Source organism: Dermacentor variabilis, chromosome 5 (genome assembly GCF_050947875.1).
Source record: "Dermacentor variabilis isolate Ectoservices chromosome 5, ASM5094787v1, whole genome shotgun sequence".
Taxonomy (NCBI): domain Eukaryota; kingdom Metazoa; phylum Arthropoda; class Arachnida; order Ixodida; family Ixodidae; genus Dermacentor; species Dermacentor variabilis.
The window spans coordinates 75,021,839-75,040,807 of record NC_134572.1 but is presented as its reverse complement, the minus strand read 5'-3'; the positions used below and the strand labels follow the sequence as shown (position 1 = coordinate 75,040,807).

Here is an 18,969-nt window from a genome sequence, read left to right as displayed (position 1 = left end):
AGTGCTCGCTGGGCCGCTTGGAATAGCGGCGCGGTCCACGAACTGATGATGTTCCGTCGCTCGGCACAATCGGGAACGGCCACTGCCTTTTACAATGCTGCACCGAATTAACGATATGGAGGACGCATTCTACACTCGTGAATCAGGGTACGCAATGCCAGCAGTTTACGGCAGAAACACCGCACCGCGTCCCTGCGCGAGCGGGGACGCTGTACGGTGACAATAAAAAGAGAATGAAAATGAAAGAGACGTAGTCACCTCATGATGGTGACGGCTACTCTTTTTTGCATAGCGCTAACAACAATATAAAATAATATGTAAGAAAATGAAAAGAAACCACGTTATATGGTTTTATTAAAGAAAGGGTCGAGCTGCAAATACACATAGTTCCCAGCTGAACGAACACAACAAAGGCCAGAATGAGGAAAGTCCTAGAAACGAAAACAAAAATTATGAAACAGCAGAAGGAACCTAAATAAACAGAACGGAGCATTCCTTTCGTTCGCGTACACAGTCGGCAGCTGTGACAACTGGCAAAGCCATGCCCCGACCAACAGGGTTTGAGCCTGCTGTGTAAACGGTGAAGGTTCATCGCGTCCGGACAGGAGCGGTCACGCAATTGTTCGCCTTTTTTTTTTCTGCCTTACGGAATGGTTGATGAGAGAGAGGAAGGCTATTAGAGAGCGAAAAATTGTGCAGAAACCATTGACGATGATTGTGAATGTATGCGAGTAGAACGAGCGAACGAACGAGCGAGCGAACGAGCGAACGAACGAACGGACGAACGAACGAACGAACGAGCGAGCGAGTGAACGAATCAACGAGCGAGCGATCGTTTTTCTTGCCGAGTCCGACCACTGACCAGCCACGAAAACGGGCGAAATAGCCAGACAAAAGTTATTCGCTTTCAGACTGGCCTAAAGTGCTCGGCTGGCTATCAATGGCTATCTGCTAGCGCATTATCCCTGTACAGGGCGCAATGAAGTAAGGTGGGTTAAAAGATTTACTTCAACAGGAACATAACCGTTGGCGCTTGTACTGAGTGTCCACCAGGATCCGATGTTGACAACAGCGTTGTTGCTCTCATCTTTAATCGAAAGCATAGCGAGGAGCCAGCTCGCTTTCTAATAAACGTACTTTTTTTTAAATCTCAGTGCTGTTGCACTGAATAGCAATCTAACACTATCGAAGGTAAAGGAGCTGTTTTCGTCTCCTCAACGAAGCGTTCTCGCGTGATACGCGCGGCAAAACATGTTTTCACTGGAGCCAGCACATTCACGGCCTTACGGGATGGAACCGAAGACAAAGCACTGCTCAGGCTGCGGTTTAGCGCGCTCGGCCCCGTCGGCATTGCAGCGGCGTACAAGGCAGTTTTCGGCTCGACTTCAATGAAACGCTTATTTAAGCGATATGTATTTTGCTCCGGCTCTCTCCTGGTAACGTTTTGCCAGGACGCGCGCACGTAAAAGCGCCTGCGACTGCTTGTTACAAAAGATGTACATTGCGCAACCGCCTCATGCGAGAGGCGAAGCGGACCCGACGCGTGGGCCGATGCGGGCTCTGTTCGACCGCCCACGTTCGCATAAAGGCCCAACCACACGCAGCCCGGGATACGCGTCTCGCTACGCGTACACGTAAGCGTACGCGTCTGCGTGCGCGTACGCGGGTGATGAAGGGAAGGGCGTCCAGCCACACGATACGCGCACACGTGCGCGCTTCGCTGCGCGTAGCACAGGGCTGACAGACCAGCTGCCCAGCGATGGCGGAAACGGTCGTCTTTGGCTTTGAGAAAAGTTTATCTTTAATTTCTTTATGGCTAGCCATGTTTATTTAATTTATCAATGTTAGAGCTAGTACATTGTTTTTAAGTTGAGAAACGCACGCTGTTCATATCTATACATCCTTATGGCAAGAAAAGCTACATCAATTATCAACATCACGCGCGATAGCGTCTGCTTGCTCACAACTGCAGCTGACATCTGCGCGCGACCACGCACGACGTTGCTGCCGAGCTCTTGCTTAGCCGCTTGCTTCGCCGGCATCAGCGTTCTCTCCCCGTAATGTACCACATGAGAAAGAAGCTTTTGCTGCTGCTGCTCTTGCAACGGCGGCGGGAGCGCAGAAAGCGTCTGCGGCCTCTGCGGCGGCGACGTTGGTGGGTCCGGCCAGTCTTTCAACTGCGTAAAGAAGAAGGACTTTACGGCTGTGAGTAACTTCTTTCCTTTCGATGATCTACAGTGGTAGAACTAGGAGCCAGTGTTTGGACATGGAGACTTATCTTCGTTAGGACAGCAATTACTTATCAGCGTTTTTAAGTACGCGCATAAGCGAAAGGGTTAAAGTAGTAATGCGGGGATCGTACTCGCAGCGCGCGAACGCCCAATTCGCAGAACAGCATCGCGTCGTCGGTGCAAGGTTCGTCCAGGTTGACAGCACCGATCGAAACGATAACGTGACGCACGCGAACAGGGGGAACGACAAGAGCAGGGTGTAGTGCGGAAAGCGCGAAAGCATAGGCGAAGATCGGGCTGATTAGCCGCCGGAAGCATACAGATAGTATATTGGATACGTGGTGACAACACCTCACGACGTTTCAACCGCCGTCTGTCTAACCCCTGTATGCCGTACGACATACGGTCATTAACTGTTCAGCGTCAGAGGGGAAGAAGCGCTTGATTCAACAGACAATCTGTAATACTAATTTGGGGCTCCCTTCATTATTAACAGTAGACCATACTGTTTACACAGAGCTTGTGTAGCAGCCTCTTTTCTTGCACAAAATTTGTAAGGATTAAGTTTTGTAATACATTTTCTGCTATTCGATATTTTATTTGATATCCAGATTATTTTTTCTTCATTTGATTCGATTCTAAATCTACTTTTCGGTATTAGCACACACCCTACAAAAAGCTAAGGACTGCTAGTTATATTTGTGCCATTAGTATAGCACATAGATTCAAGAACACCTTTTTACACGTGTTGGTTGTCTTATATGAAGCTTGTGGAGGAGATACGATTTCCTATATTTTCTGTCTCTCAGAATTGTGACTGTAGAATATGAAGTGTAATGTAATTAAATTGTGACCTGGGGGGCAGGTTAAAATTCTGTGCGACTAATTTCGGAAGTTTCTTGGCAGTGGCCGCACGATTTTAATATACCGTTGACTGGCTCTCCTGTTTTGCCGAACCACTGTTTGTATTCAAGCACATAAACAAAGCAGGGGGTAAAATTAATGATGGCTAGTGGCTATACGTGTGTGTCTGTGAAAAGTGTACAGCTCCTGATACCTGCGCGTGTATATGGGCAGGGCATGGTCTTGCTGCCAGGCAATAATGCACCATTTTTTACAGATGCAACGGATACGTCAGGATGACCACGGATTTTTCTACAAGTTCTTTCGCAAGGCGCCGCAGCTCTTGGACAAGCTATTGAGCTTTTTAGCAGAGGCCCTCACACGGCAGCACCACATTCGAGAAACCCCTGGAGCCTGGAGAACGACTTGCTGTAGCATTGAGGTTGGTAAAGGACAGTTGCCCCTAGAGTAATAATGTGCGATTGCAGTAATACAGAACACCGTTTCTTTGTCATTTAATGTATCATTTATTTTATTTTATTTACATATTACTGCCCGCCGCCTTTTGGAAGCCAAATCAGGAAGGAGCCACAAAACATTGAAGCAAAACAAAAGAAAGAAGGAAACGACTGACAATGAGTGTGCATAAAAAATACTAATACATAATAATAATAATAATATATTAATAATCATCTTTATTTCTCTCTTTCCACAGAATACAGAATTATACACAACTAACTATTTATTAACTCATAAACACATAAAAAAATGGGACACGAAATGCTGATACAAAACGAGAAATAGTAATGATGGTACTGACAATGCGCGTGAAAAGAAATACAAGAAAAAAATGATCACATGAGCACAGAGACTGAAAGTTTCCACTTACTGCATCACCAGTGTAACAGTTACGGCTAACTCTAAAAAAAACTGCTATCGACTGGCATCGCACAAAAGCTACCCCAGTGCTTTTGACCTTGCGCAACCTGTAAAACATGCACTGAGGTATGCTTGCACATGTAGTATTAAACAAAGGTGGTAGCTAACCTACACAAATGAATTTTGATCGTATGTCACCTGAAAAGGGCCCCCCACAGCCATGTAGATCATTGTGAAGAAAAATCATGTCATCATAATTAGTATTCAAACAATTGAAGCATGCATACTAATTTTTTTTCAACTTGCATTCAAGCTACTTGGCATCCCGGTAAGACATAAAAGACGTTGCCTTGACTTACTGTGTGGGGATTGAGGCGGCTAGACTCTGCAGTGGTGTGTAAGTCATATAGTGGCGATCGTGCCTGCAAAGTATTAAACAACTGCAGAACAGCACAACAGCCGCAGAAATTTCTTACATTTTTTTCAGCTTAAGAAATTTTTTAAAGCTCACATGCTGTTCACGGCTCCCGTCAGGTAGCCCTGCTTCCTGCCAGTGAAGCAGGGTCATACGTATAAATGTCTCATTTACACACTGCCTTCAATGTCACTGATTACGTACAAAGACTTTGGCCAAACATCCAATGCAGAACATGCAAAACCAACTCTGGAACTGAGCCACGGAACACAAAGAAAAAAAATGCAAGGAATGTGGCTTGTGGATGATAGTTGTGGGAGAGGTAGAGGTTGTCTATGTTGGCAGTGAACCTCGCCTCCTGGCTATGTGGTGGCAAGACTTTTGCCTTTCTGCTACCTCTTCTAATAATAATAAAACAATATGAAAAATGCTTGCGCTGCTAGAACACCCCGACAGGCTTTACAACTTGCAGCATATAACCGAAATTTTCAGTGGGGTCTGGTTGAAAGTTCATTACATTTTTTTATTTACAGGCATGTACAGGCATCTCTACATGCATGCACAAACTCTTCATGCACAGGTGGTGAACTCAAAAAGGTTCATTGCTGCAAGACAGGCTGAATGAGTAAACACAGATGAAAGCGATAAACATCTGTCTTGCAACAACAAACCTTTAGTTGCAAGTCAGTGCTTCTTTATCGTAGGTGTGTTGCTAAAACATGTTCGCACATCTCTACAGCAGCAATGGCCAGCCAACCAGGCCCACAGATATCAACTTTATGAAATTCTTGAATACCGCACAAAAATATGGATACAACACAATGTAAAATGAACAAAAAAGAAGAGCTGAGGGGCTTTGACATGACAACAACAGACAAGGAAACATATATAAAGCATAAAGGAAAATAACTCATTTTATTTGTAATGTCAACATCACAAGGAGAAGGGAAATGAAAGTGGTCAAAATATAACTTGCCACTGGTGGGAGCTAAAACCAAAACCAATTGAGCTGGAGGCTATTCCACCATCAATTTCATAGAATGTTTATGTGTACTAGATTAGGCTCTTGGAGTGTTCTTGCATGAGTAGCGTTGGCTAACACTACCAGGGTGAGATCCAGTACATGCACATTCAGGCCCAAGAAAGTTTGCAGAGGGATAGCCATTGCTGCAGCTCTACTGGTAAAGCAATGCAAGCATAATTCAAAGTTTGTGGGTTTGTCTCCCATTAGTGAGAAGCTACCTTCTTATATACTTTCATTTTCCTCCTTATTTTTCCATTTCGATATAAAGTAATTAAATTCATCAATGATTTCCTTTTGTTTCATTGTCTCTTGGCTTTATTATACAAAAAGTATACATTCAAAAACATTAATCTTTGAATTACTCTCCTACTTGCATCAATGTAATTTTCATGTCGAAATGCGTATCCTCACTGACCTCTCTAATGTGTTTGAGCAGAGAGACGGCAAAAGTTCGAGGTCGTCCTGTGGTTTGCATCTTTTGATTGCACTTGAAACATTGCCTAATTCCTCCAATATTAACTGACTCTAATCTTTCTTTTTCCTTTTCCTCCCCCTTGACTTTGCTTCAGAAGCAATGCTTCCTAACGTATCCAGCCTACGACTGCCTGCTGAAGCCAGCGATGCTTCTGACTGCGGACTGCTGTGGTGTGCCTCAGAATCCTCAGGAACCAGAACTCCTTGAAACATCGGTGATTCAAGAGATTCTAAAATGCCCTGAGACTCCACAGACTCATGCGACGCCGAAGACAGAGTCGATGCTGGCGCTTGTGACTCTTCACTTGACGGTGATGGCACTTCCAAGTGTTGCCAGATCGGAAAACTGGCACATTTTTTGTTAAGATGTCTGCAGCACTTCCCTCCTCACTCGATGGGGGCACTGGTGGAAGGTTGGCGGACATCCTGCATGTGAGCGTAATAAGGGTTGCACATACTGTCAATGTGTAAATAATGTGCCAGTCTGGATGCAAAAATATATGAAGGCTCAAATCCGTCCACATTTGTTTTAGTGTGTGATTTTATTAGCGTACACTGAAGCTCTGAATCAGTTTTGTAGGGACAAAAGTGGCTTGCCTATACAACCAGAATGAACAGTTTCTGCATGCGCATAAGTGTAGCTTTTGTATCTTTTTCTGTTTTTGCTTGTGATGCATTTAAGCGGTTCTTACGAGATCTGCATGCCTAAAGCCTAGTGATTACTTCTACTCAAAACAGTGCATGATATTTGGAATGTTTCAGTTTTGAAATAATTAGCAGGAAGCATTCCACTACATTTACTCAGTAAAACCACTTAATAAATTTCATGTTGAAAGACCTATGCTTGCACTCTCTAAACATAGAGTAGTAGTACTGTTAGGTCTTGCTTTAGTATAAGGCTCTCTCCTGTTCTAGTTTTTCTACTGGAAACGTTCTTGGCTTGTAACTTTGTTTTCCTTTCACTTGTTTGTAAACTTCATCTCATTCTAAACTGTTTTTCTTAACTGAATGTACGTCTAAACACAGTGTGAAGCTGTGTACGTAGTAATCAGGGCATTTGTTGTTTGTATTTAGGAAGTTACATCTAATAATGTTTGCCTTCTTGCCATCTGCCTTGTAAAGGGTGTTTTGGCCCAGCAAAGCTGACCTTAGCGAGCAAACCCTTCCAGAAGGTTTCTTACAGCCAAGCTTTTTTTGCCTCTTCTCTGGACTTTCCTACCGCCACTCCTACTGTCTTGCCAAATAGCTCGCCTCATATTGATATTAATGTAGTCGTTGAACCATTGTCATCCCAGCTGACTACTGGCTACTGTGTTGCACGAGTGACAAGTACTGGACGTAATGCAAATACCAATTAAAATAATGTAACTAGATCGTGGTTTTAGCATGTAAAATTTCAGTAATCATTTTTTGCACAGTGCGAATGTGTTAAACTGGATCATCTAGTCCTTCCTTGAAAATTTTGCTAAGCAGGAACAGCGTTCTCCACAAACATCGTGAAAGCTTCGCTTAAACGAGTAACCACACCACCTGGGATCTGCAGAATAACCGCAGGCTGATAATTAGGTAAGCACACTGCTGAGCAGACACAAAAAGAATTATCAATTACACAGCTGACAATGTCGTCAGTACTATGGCGCATTTATTCCTACAGCATGATGACACTGAATGAATCCCTAAGCAAGCTAGGTAATATTTGAGGGTCTGTGATGAAGCACCGATTTGCACACTGCTGGCAAGCAACAAAATGCAAAATTAAAACTGTGCATTGAAGTGCCCAAGGTACACATGAATATTGCAACATTCAATACTCAGTTAAATACTGGCCATTGACTTGCACGCTGCCTTCTAGGATCAGTGCACAGAATAAAAAAAAAACTACTTGCATGTTTTGTGTTTTGTTTTTGTGTGTGCATCATGCAAGCCCTTTTCTTTTTATTCATCCTGCTAATTTGTATGTGATATTCTCTGTACTTCTGTCTTATGATTTACTGTTAGGTTTTTAAGTGCTATTTTACTTGTTATTTTGTACCTGTATTTCTGCTTTCTCTGCTCCCCACTGCAAAGCCAAACTGGCTTTGTGGGTACCTAAATAAATATACAAAGCTATTCTTGTACTGCTTGTATGTCCCCTCACCGGATCACATTTAACGAAATATGCGATAATCGGAGCGGCGATGCAGCACAAATATTTTATCGCCAATTAGACAAAGCTGAATATAATGCATACTGTGCGTCGACTTGCTTGTGTAAGCACAATATTGAGTCGATTCCCATAAGTGCGGTGCATTGCCAGCTATAACACAAACATACGGCATCGCCGGTTAACGTGGTAAAGGGAAAGCACTAAAATCCCGTGTTTCATTTTTAACACGCCGGCTAAGGTGGAAACTTCAAGATCACTTACGGTCTACTCTCCATTGTGTGGCGCAGAAACATCATCTGGTCGAAAAACAGCCAGATGACGTCGTCCTGAGCGTCGTCTGGCACGGCGCGGCTCTTTTCTTTCTGAAACGTATTCCCAGGCGCCGAAATTTATTCCCCGCGGACTTCCATCACTTCTGCAGCGCTGGGATAACGTCATCTGCACAGATGAAACGCGTTTTAGACATCTGCGAGTCGGCTGATGAGAGAGTCAGCTTATACCAGTGCCGCACAGCTAGGCTTTCGATGGCGATCGAGCGCGATCAAATTTCTCGATCACGATCGGTTCTACGCACATTGCGCGGTACAGGCAATCGTGATCACAAAATCCGACCCCGATCGGGCTCGATCGCGATTGAAACTGCTCCGCTGTGATGCCCGTATAAAATTCCGAGCACTCGCCTGTTGGGCAGCGTTGGGAATGACGATCCACGACCACCTCGTCAAGTGCTTGTTCTAGTGGCGCTTGCGTTTCGCCTGCTACCAAAGCGCAGGTCGAGCCTCAGCGCAGGCGATCAGCGCTTCGTTGTTGATCGCCTCCATAGCCTCTGTGCTCCATCGACACGAAACCAGCAGCGACTCCCGGCGTCTCCGCACGATTCTGAAACTTCAACAACCTTTCCGAACCGCCGGAAGTGTACATGCGGCCCACGTGACGTCGGTGCACAAGCTGCCACTTCCGTCGCGTACGCTCAAACAGACGCCCAAGATCAAGACCTCCTTGACGCGCGCGTTTCCTGCGCGTCTGCCCTCTCTAGACGCGTAGGACAGGCGCGTACGGCCTCGCAGACGCGTGACGCGCAGCCGGGCGCGCACGATTCACCGCGTGTGGTTGGGCCTTAAAGGCCCAACCACACGCAGCCAGGGATACGCGTCTCGCTACGCGTATAAGTAAGCGTACGCGTCTGCGTGCGCGTACGCGGGTGATGAAGGGAAGGGTGTCCAGCCACACGATACGCGCACACGTGCGCGTTTCGCTGCGCGTAGCACAGGGCTGACAGACCAGCAGCCCAGCGATGGCGGAAACGGTCGTCTTTGGCTTTGAGAAAAGTTTATCTTTAATTTCATTATGGCTAGCCATTTTTATTTAATTTATCAATGTTAGAGCTAGTACATTGTTTTTAAGTTGAGAAATGCACGCTGTTCATATCTATACATCCTTATGGCAAGAAAAGCTACATCAATTATCAACATCACGCGCGATAGCGTCTGCTTGCTCACAACTGCAGCTGACATCTGCGCGCGACCACGCACGACGTTGCTGCCGAGCTCTTGCTTAGCCGCTTGCTTCGCCGGCATCAGCGTTCTCTCTCCGCAATGTACTACCACATGAGAAAGAAGCTTTTGCTGCTGCTGCTCTTGCAAAGGCGGCTGGAGCGCAGAAAGCGTCTGCGACCTCTGCGGCTACGTTGGTGGGTCCGGCCAGTCTTTCAACTGCGTAAAGAAGAAGGACTTTACGGCTGTGAGTAACTTCTTTCCTTTCGATGATCTACAGTGGTAGGACTAGGAGCCAGTGTTTGGACATGGGGACTTATCTTCGTTAGGACAGCAATTACTTATCAGCGTTTTTAAGTGCGCGCATAAGTGAAAGGGTTAAAATAGTAATGCGGGGATCGTACTCGCAGCGCGCGAACGCCCAATTCGCAGAACAGCATCGCGTCGTCGGTGCAAGGTTCGTCCAGGTTGATAGCACCGATCGAAACGATAACGTGACGTACGCGAACAGGGGGAACGACAAGAGCAGGGTGTAGTTCGGAAAGCGCGAAAGCATAGGCGAAGATCGGGCTGATTAGCCGCCGGAAGCATACAGATAGTATGTTGGATACGTGGTGACGAGGCCTCACGACGTTTCAACCGCCGTCTGTCTAACCCGTGTATGGCGTACGACATACGGTCATTAACTGTTCAGCTTGAGAGGGGAAGAAGCGCTTTATTCTATTTAACAGAAAATCTGTAATACTCCTTTGGAGCTCCCTTCATTATTAACAGTAGACCATACTGTTTACACAGAGCTTGTGTAGCACGCTCTTGCACGAAATTTGTAAGGATTAAGTTTTGTAATACATTTTCTGCCATTCGATATTTTATTTGATATCCAGATTATTTTTTCTTCATTTGATTCGATTCCAAATCCACTTTCCGGTATTAGCACACCCCTACAAAAAGCTAAGGACTGCTAGTTATATTTGTGCCATTAGTATAGCACATAGATTCAAGAACACCTTTTTACACGTGTTGGTTGTCTTATATGAAGCTTGTGGACGAGATACGATTTCCTATATTTTTTGTCTCTCAGAAGTGTGAGTGTAGAATATGAAGTGTAATGTAATTAAATTGTGACCTGGGGGGCAGGTTAAAATTCTGTGCGACTAATTTCAGAAGTTGCTTGGCAGTGGCCGCACGATTTTAATATACCGTTGACTGGCACTCCTGTTTTGCCGAACCACTGTTTGTATTCAAGCACATAAACAAAGCAGGGGGTAAAATTAATGATGGCTAGTGGCTATACGTGTGTCAGTGAAAAGTGTACAGCTCCTGATACCTGCGCGTGTATGTGGGCAGGGCATGGTCTTGCTGCCAGGCAATAATGCACCATTTTTTACAGATGCAACGGACACGTCAGGATGACCACGGATTTTTCTACAAGTTCTTTCGCAAGGCGCCGCAGCTCTTGGACAAGCTATTGAGCTTTTTAGCAGAGGACCTCACACGGCAGCACCACATTCAAGAAACCCCTGGAGCCTGGAGAACGACTTGCTGTAGCATTGAGGTTGGTAAAGGACAGTTGCCCCTAGAGTAATAATGTGCGATTGGAGGAATACAGAACACCATTTCTTTGTCATTTAATGTATCATTTATTTTATTTTATTTACATATTACTGCCCGCCGCCTTTTGGAAGCCAAATCAGGAAGGAGTCACAAAACATTGAAGCAAAACAAAAGAAAGAAGGAAACGACTGACAATGAGCGTGCATAAAAAATACTAATAATAATAATAATAATAATAATAATAATAATAATAATATATTAATAATCATCTTTATTTCTCTCTTTCCACAGAATACAGAATTATGCACAACTAACTATTTATTAACTCATAAACAAATAAGAAAAATGGGACACGAAATGCTGATACAAAACGAGAAATAGTAATGATGTTACTGACAATGCGCGTGAAAAGAAATACAAGAAGAAAATGATCGCATGATCACAGAGACTGAAAGTTTCCACTTACTGCATCACCAGTGTAACAGTTACGGCTAACTCTAAAAAAAAGCTGCCATCGACTGGCATCTAACAAAAGCTACCTCAGTGCTTTTGACCTTGCGCAACCTGTAAAACATGCACTGAGGTATGCTTGCACATGTAGTATTAAACAAAGTTGGTAGCTAACCTACACAAATGAATTTTGATCGTATGTCACCCGAAAAGGGCCCCCACAGCCATGTACATCATTGTGAAGAAAAATCATGTCATCATAATTAGTATTGAGAATTAGTATTAGTATAATTACAATTGAGACATGCGTACTAATTTTTTTTCAACTTGCATTCAAGCTACTTGGCATCCCGGTAAGACATAAAAGACGTTGCCTTGACTTACTGTGTGGGGATTGAGGCGGCTAGACTCTGCAGTGGTGTGTAAGTCATATAGTGGCGATCGTGCCTGCAAAGTATTAAACAACTGCAGAACAGCACGACAGCCGCAGAAATTTCTTACATTTTTTTCAGTTTAAGAAATTTTTTAAAGCTCACATGCTGTTCACGGCTCCCGTCAGGTAGCCCTGCTTCCTGCCAGTGAAGCAGGGTAATACGTATAAATGTCTCATTTACACACTGCCTTCAATGTCACTGATTACGTACAAAGACTTTGGCCAAACATCCAATGCAGAACATGCAAAACCAACTCTGGAACTGAGCCACGGAACACAAAGGAAAAAAATGCAAGGAATGTGGCTTGTGGATGATAGTTGTGGGAGAGGTAGAGGTTGTCTATGTTGGCAGTGAACCTCGCCTCCTGGCTATGTGGTGGCAAGACTTTTCCCTTTCTGCTACCTCTTCTAATAATAATAAAACAATTTGAAAAATGCTTGCGCTGCTAGAACGCCCCGACAGGCTTTACGACTTGCAGCATATAACCGAACTTTTCAATGGGGTCTGGTTGAAGGTTCATTACATTTCTTTTTATTTACAGGCATGTACAGGCATCTCTACATGCATGCACAAACTCTACATGCACAGGTGGTGAACTCAGAAAGGTTCATTGCTGCAAGACAGGCTGAATGAGTAAACACAGATGAAAGCGATAAACATCTGTCTTACAACAACAAACCTTTAGTTGCAAGTCAGTGCTTCTTTTTTCGTAGGTGTGTTGCTAAAACATGTTCACACATCTCTACAGCAGCAATGGCCAGCCAACCAGGCCCACAGATATCAACTTTATGAAATTCTTGAATACCTCAAAAAAATACGGATACAACACAATGTAAAATGAACAAAAAAGAAGAGCTGAGGGGCTTTGACATGACAACAACAGACAAGGAAACGTATATAAAGCATAAAGGAAAATAACTGTCATTTTATTTGTAATGTCAACATCACAAGGAGAAGGGAAATTGGACAAAATATAACTTGGCACTGGTGGGAGCTAAAACCAAACCAATTGAGCTGGAGGCTACTCCATCATCAATTTCATAGAATGTTTATGTGTACTAGATTAGGCTCTTGAAGTGTTCTTGCACGAGTAGCACTAACACTACCAGGGTGAGATCTAGTACATGCACATTCAGGCCCAAGAAAGTTTGCAGAGGGATAGCCATTGCTGCAGCTCTACTGGTAAAGCAATGCAAGCATAATTCAATGGTTGTGGGTTCGTCTCCCATTAGTGGGAAGCTACCTTTTTATATACTTTCATTTCCCTCCTTATTTTTCCATTTCGATATAAAGTAAATCAATTCATCAATGATTTCCTTTTGTTTCATTGTCTCTTGGCTTTATTATACAAAAAGTATACATTAAAAAACATTAATCTTTGAATTACTCTCCTACTTGCATCAATTTAATTTTCAAGTCGAAATGCGTATCCTCACTGTCCTCTCTAATGTGTTTGAGCAGAGAGACGGCAAAAGTTCGAGGTCGTCCTGTGGTTTGCATCTTTTGATTGCACTTGAAACATTGCCTAATTCCTCCAATATTAACTGACTCTAATCTTTCTTTTTCCTTTTCCTCCCCCTTGACTTTGCTTCAGAAGCAATGCTTCCTAACGTATCCAGCCTACGACTGCCTGCTGAAGCCAGCGATGCTTCTGACTGCAGACTGCTGTGGTGTGCCTAAGAATCCTCAGGAACCAGAACTTCTTGAAACATCGGTGATTCAAGAGATTCCAAAATGTCCTGAGACTCCACAGACTCATGCGACGCCGAAGACAGAGTCGATGCTGGTGCTTGTGACTCTTCACTTGACGGTGATGGCACTTCAAGTGTTGCCAGATGGGAAAACTGGCACATTTTTTGTTAAGATGTCTGCAGCACTTCCCTCCTCACTCGATGGGGGCACTGGTGGAAGGTTGGCGGACATCCTGCATGTGAGCGTAATAAGGGTTGCACATACTGTCAATGTGTAAATAACGTGCCAGTCTGGATGCAAAAATATATGAAGGCTCAAATCCGTCCACATTTGTTTTAGTGTGTGATTTTATTAGAGTACACTGAAGCTCTGAATCAGTTTTGTAGGGACAAAAGTGGCTTGCCTACACAACCAGAATGAACAGTTTCTGCATGCGCGTAAGTGTAGCTTTTGTACCTTTTTCTGTTTTTGCTTGTGATGCATTTAAGCAGTTCTTACGAGATCTGCATGCCTAAAGCCTAGTGATTACTTCTACTCAAAACAGTGCATGATATTTGGAATGTTTCAGTTTTGAAATAATTAGCAGGAAGCATTCCACTACATTTACTCAGTAAAACCACTTAATAAATTTCATGTTGAAAGACCTATGCTTGCACTCTCTAAACATAGAGTAGTAGTACTGTTAGGTCTTGCTTTAGTATAAGGCTCTCTCTTGTTCTAGTTTTTCTACTTGAAACGTTCTTGGCTTGTAACTTTGTTTTCCTTTCACTTGTTTGTAAACTTCATCTCATTCTAAACTGTTTTTCTTAACTGAATTTACGTCTAAACATGGTGTGAAGCTGTGTACGTAGTAGTCAGTGCATTTGTTGTTTGTATTTACGAAGTTACGTCTAATAATGTTTGTCTTCTTGCCATCTGCCTTGTAAAGGGTGTTTTGGCCCAGCAAAGCTGACCTTAGCGAGCAAACCCTTCCAGAAGGTTTCTTACAGCCAAGCTTTTTTTGCCTCTTCTCTGGACTTTCCTACCGCTGCTCCTACTGTCTTGCCAAATAGCTCGCCTCATACTGATATTAATGCAGTCGTTGCACCATTGTCATCCCAGCTGACTACTGGCTACTGTGTTGCACGAGTGACCAGTACTGGACGTAATGCAAATACCAATTAAAATAATGTAACTAGATCGTGGTTTTAGCATGTAAAATTTCAATAATCGTTTTTTGCACAGTGAAAATGTGTTAAACTGGATCATCTAGTCCTTCCTTGAAAATTTTGCTAAGCAGGAACAGCATTCTCTACAAACATCGTGAAAGCTTCGCTTAAACCACAGCACCTGGGATCTGCAGAATATCTGCAGGCTGATAATTAGGTAAGGACACTGCTGAGCAGACACAAAAAGAATTATCAATTACACAGCTGACAATGTCGTCAGTACTATGGCGCATTTATTCCTACAGCATGATGACACTGAATGTATCCCTAAGCAAGCTAGGTAATATTTGAGGGTCTGTGATGAAGCACCAATTTGCACACTGCTGGCAAGCAACAAAATGCAAAATTAAAACTGTGCATTGAACCGCCCAAGGTACACATGAATATAGCAACATTCAATACTCAGTTAAATACTGTCCATTGACTTGCACGCTGCCTTCTAGGATCAGTGCACAGAATAAAAAAAAAACTACTTTCATGTTTTGTGTTTTGTTTTTGTGTGTGCATCATGCAAGCCCTTTTTATTCATCCTGCTAATTTGTATGCGATATCCTCTGTACTTCTGTCTTATGCTTTATTGTTAGGTTTTTAAGTGCTATTTTACTTGTTATTTTGTACCTGTATTTCTGCTTTCTCTGCTCCACACTGCAAAGCCAAACTGGTTTTGTGGGTACCTAAATAAATATACAAAGCTATTCTTGTACTGCTTGTATGTCCCCTTACCGGATCACATTTAACGAAATATGCAATAATCGGAGCGGCGATGCAGCACAAATATTTTATCGCCAATTAGACAAAGCTGAATATAATGCATACTGTATGTCGACTTGCTTGTGTAAGCACAATTTTGAGTCGATGCCCATAAGTGCGGTGCATTGCCAGCTATAATACAAACATACGGCATCACCGGTCAACGTGATAAAGGGAAAGCACTAAAATCCCGTGTTTCATTTTTAACACGCCGGCTAAGGTGGAAACTTCAAGATCACTTACGGTCTACACTCCATTGTGTAGCGCAGAAACATCATCTGGTCGAAAAACAGCCAGATGACGTCGTCGTGAACGTCGACTGGCACGGCGCGGCTCTTTTCTTTCTGAAGCGTCTTCCCAGGCGCCGAAAATTATTCCCCAGGGACTTCCATCACTTCTACAGCGCTGTGATAACGTCATCTGCACAGATGAAACGCGTTTTCGACATCGGCGAGTCGGCTGATGAGAGAGTGCCACACAGCTAGGCTTTCGATGGCGATCGAGCGCGATCACATTTCTCGATCACGATCGGTTCTACGCACATTGCGCGGTACAGGCAATCGTGATCACAAAATCCGACCCCGATCGGGCTCGATCGCGATTGAAACTGCTCCGCTGTGACGCCCGTATAAAATTCCGAGCACTCACCTGTTCGGCAGCGTTGGGCATGACGATCCACGACCACCTCGTCAAGTGCTTGTTCTAGTGGCGCTCGTGTTTCGCCTGCTACCAAAGCGCAGGTCGAGCCTCAACGCAGGCGATCAGCGCTTCGTTGTTGATCGCCTCCATAGCCTCTGTGCTCTATTGACACGAAACCAGCAGCGACTCCCGGCGTCTCCGCGCGATTCTGAAACTTCAACAACCTTTCCGAACCGCCGGAAGTGTACATGCGGCCCACGTGACGTCGGTGCACAAGCTGCCACTTCCGTCGCGTACGCTCAAAAAGACGCCCAAGATCAAGACCTCCTTGACGCGCGCGTTTCCTGCGCGTCTGCCCTCTCTAGACGCGTAGGACAGGCGCGTACGGCCTCGCAGACGCGTGACGCGCAGCCAGGCGCGCACGATTCACCGCGTGTGGTTGGGCTTTAAGAGGCGATCGCTGTAAGCGGCACGCATGCGCGGTCGCGCGTGAAACGCCATGCAATAGGCTCATCGCCGAGTTGACCTGCGTGGAGACGGGTGAAGCTCCTCGCGGACGCAACTAAAGAGGGACGTAACACTGGGGCACCGACGGTCACTTGTTAGGCAGCAGATGTTTAACAGCGTGACACAGGACACGGAAAGGAAATCTGTTGCCTGTCCACTTCGTCCTTTGTCGCGCCGTCAAGAGAATCTGCTGTTTGATAAAATGTCCAATATGTACCAACCGGCCCAAATGCACTCCCTGTTAACCGATAGTCGCTTACGTGGCGAAACAAGACAACGCAGAAAGCGATCGAAGGTCTCTGGAGGCTGAAGGCCCGGCCTCGCTCTGTGAATAGCGCTGAATAATATATGTTGTAACGAGCAGCTTCGTACGGCGCCGCGATTATATCGTGTCTTGGTGAACACTTGCTATAATGGTCAGGCATAGGGGTGTATACACGCGTCTTCCTCCTCCGCTTTCTGATCTTTCGCAAAAAATAGCCACGCCAGAGCGCTGACCTCCGAAAGCGCCGCGCGTCTACGAATTCAGTTTCTCCACAAAATTCAGACGAGATCGATGGATCGGTTTATGACGTGCCTTCTGGTATTCTCTTCGTGAGGAGCGTGTGTAAGATATAGCGTATTTCTACGTCACACACTACAGCTTGAATGTGCTCTGCGAGAGCACGAGCGGTACGTTTCTTGACGTAAATTATTTGTAACTGTTCACTCATTTGAGGCCGCTCGCTGCAGTTTGTTAAGGACATTTACAGCGCAGTACTTCTGTCGTACACACCTTTTATGGGTGAGCGCAAGCTCAGATAAGAGGGCGTCAAAAAATCAGAAGCAGGTCGAGAACTTCGACTCGACCGTTAAGTTCGTGTGTATCCAGTGACGAGGCAGCACCAGCATTGAGACAAAGAGTGCCGAGCGAACGTTTTATGCCTTTACGAAATTGATAATTGAAGTTATGCGGTGATTTTATTGGATATATATATATTTTGGTCCTCAGTTGACCCCAGCCCTCACCTAGGCTGGGGTGCTTATGGCCACACCCCGCCCAAATCGCCGGGAATTTCGATAAAATTTTCACTCTCTTACTCAGTTGACTAAATAATTATATAAAACGTATGACTTACGTGTGCGAGGATGACTCTGATAGAAAGGCAACTGTCGGCGGTGCCGAATGACGCTATATTACGCATGTTTTCGACGAAGTGATCGGTACATTATCATTCAGTAGCGCTCTGAATAACGCACAGAGCTCTCTGCATAGCCATTAATATTACAAGACAGAGTTCTGTTGACCAAATTACGGTAGAAGACGTGCTCAACGATTACAATGCTCTTCCCACGGCGGCTTATAACACTCGTTGGTTGTGGGCAGAATTGAGTTAACTTCGACGCCAAATCCCCTGATACGCAAGCGCTAATCGCTCTTAGATTGCCTTAGAGAGCTGCAAACCGCTGGCTGGATGTCCTCCCCGCGTCGCCAGTTGTCGATGACGACAGTGTCAATGAGACGAGAGAGGTGCGAAGGCAACACCCGGAAGATAACGCGATGCATCCAGGCTCCATTTCACGCCTTCCTCTGTGAGATACGTGTTGCGCAGGTATCGAGCCAGATAAGAGAACTGTGACGTCCTGGTTTGTTTGAACAGCATTGGAGATCAGCACTCAACCAAGATGCACACGTCGCAAAAAGGGCTACCCGTTTTCTTCCGTGTCCTGATCGCGTATGAGGAAACGCGTGAGACTTCCTTTAACCCCAAGAAACGATCAGCCAACGCAGTCCTCAAGATCGTGGGCGTCAGTGCCGAAGTACATGACATGAAGCGCCTCGCGGGATATCTCGCAAAAATATTCCTTAAAAAAAAATGTGACTGAGGAGATTGCAAAATTTGCAAGGGTAGGATGGTTTCACTCAGGATAGTGGCAACTAGAAACGTCAGGCAAGAAGGCCATTGTCCTTCCAATGATGGTGACCCTTTCGTCACTCACCGACGCAAGCACCCAGAATGGGCAAAGCGGGGATAGCGAGTAAAGTTGGCACGACGCTTGACATTGCCGTACGCGTTGTTTATTGATTGGATTTTATTTTACCTTCCATAAAAGCAATCAGTGACAGTTATCACATTTCGGTAAATACTTCACGAGTTTACGCTGCCTTTGGTCAGCCACCGTAGCGGTGACAACATGCGGCATGAGCATAAAACTCCGTTCTATGAGTTACAAAATCTTCCTTTTTCGA

General features: G+C 44.8%; 2 protein-coding genes and 2 long non-coding RNA genes across 7 annotated transcripts in view; 2 read left to right on the top strand and 2 right to left on the bottom strand.

Moving 5' to 3' along the window:
• Window positions 1-18,969, top strand: part of LOC142582811 (uncharacterized) — a 139,922-nt gene that overhangs the window by 47,703 nt on the left and 73,250 nt on the right. The gene's annotated exons all lie outside the window — the stretch shown is intronic.
• Window positions 1-18,969, bottom strand: part of LOC142582813 (uncharacterized) — a 216,951-nt gene that overhangs the window by 159,657 nt on the left and 38,325 nt on the right. The gene's annotated exons all lie outside the window — the stretch shown is intronic.
• Window positions 1,918-7,977, top strand: LOC142582808 (uncharacterized). The gene is made up of 3 exons (XM_075692858.1): window positions 1,918-2,205; window positions 3,352-3,516; window positions 5,962-7,977. Exons 2-3 carry the CDS (start codon window positions 3,352-3,354, stop codon window positions 6,229-6,231), a joined length of 435 nt encoding a protein of 144 aa, XP_075548973.1. The 5' UTR covers window positions 1,918-2,205; the 3' UTR covers window positions 6,232-7,977.
• Window positions 5,258-16,438, bottom strand: LOC142582809 (uncharacterized). Of its 2 annotated transcripts, none has more exons than XR_012828490.1 (3): window positions 16,242-16,438; window positions 8,274-8,450; window positions 5,258-6,292 (listed from the first exon to the last, which is right to left on the bottom strand). It is a non-coding gene; the product is annotated as an uncharacterized LOC142582809 (long non-coding RNA). The 2 variants fall into 2 exon arrangements; XR_012828489.1 differs by lacking the exons at window positions 5,258-6,292; window positions 8,274-8,450 and adding exons at window positions 12,849-13,867; window positions 15,837-16,013 and having other exon boundaries at window positions 16,242-16,437.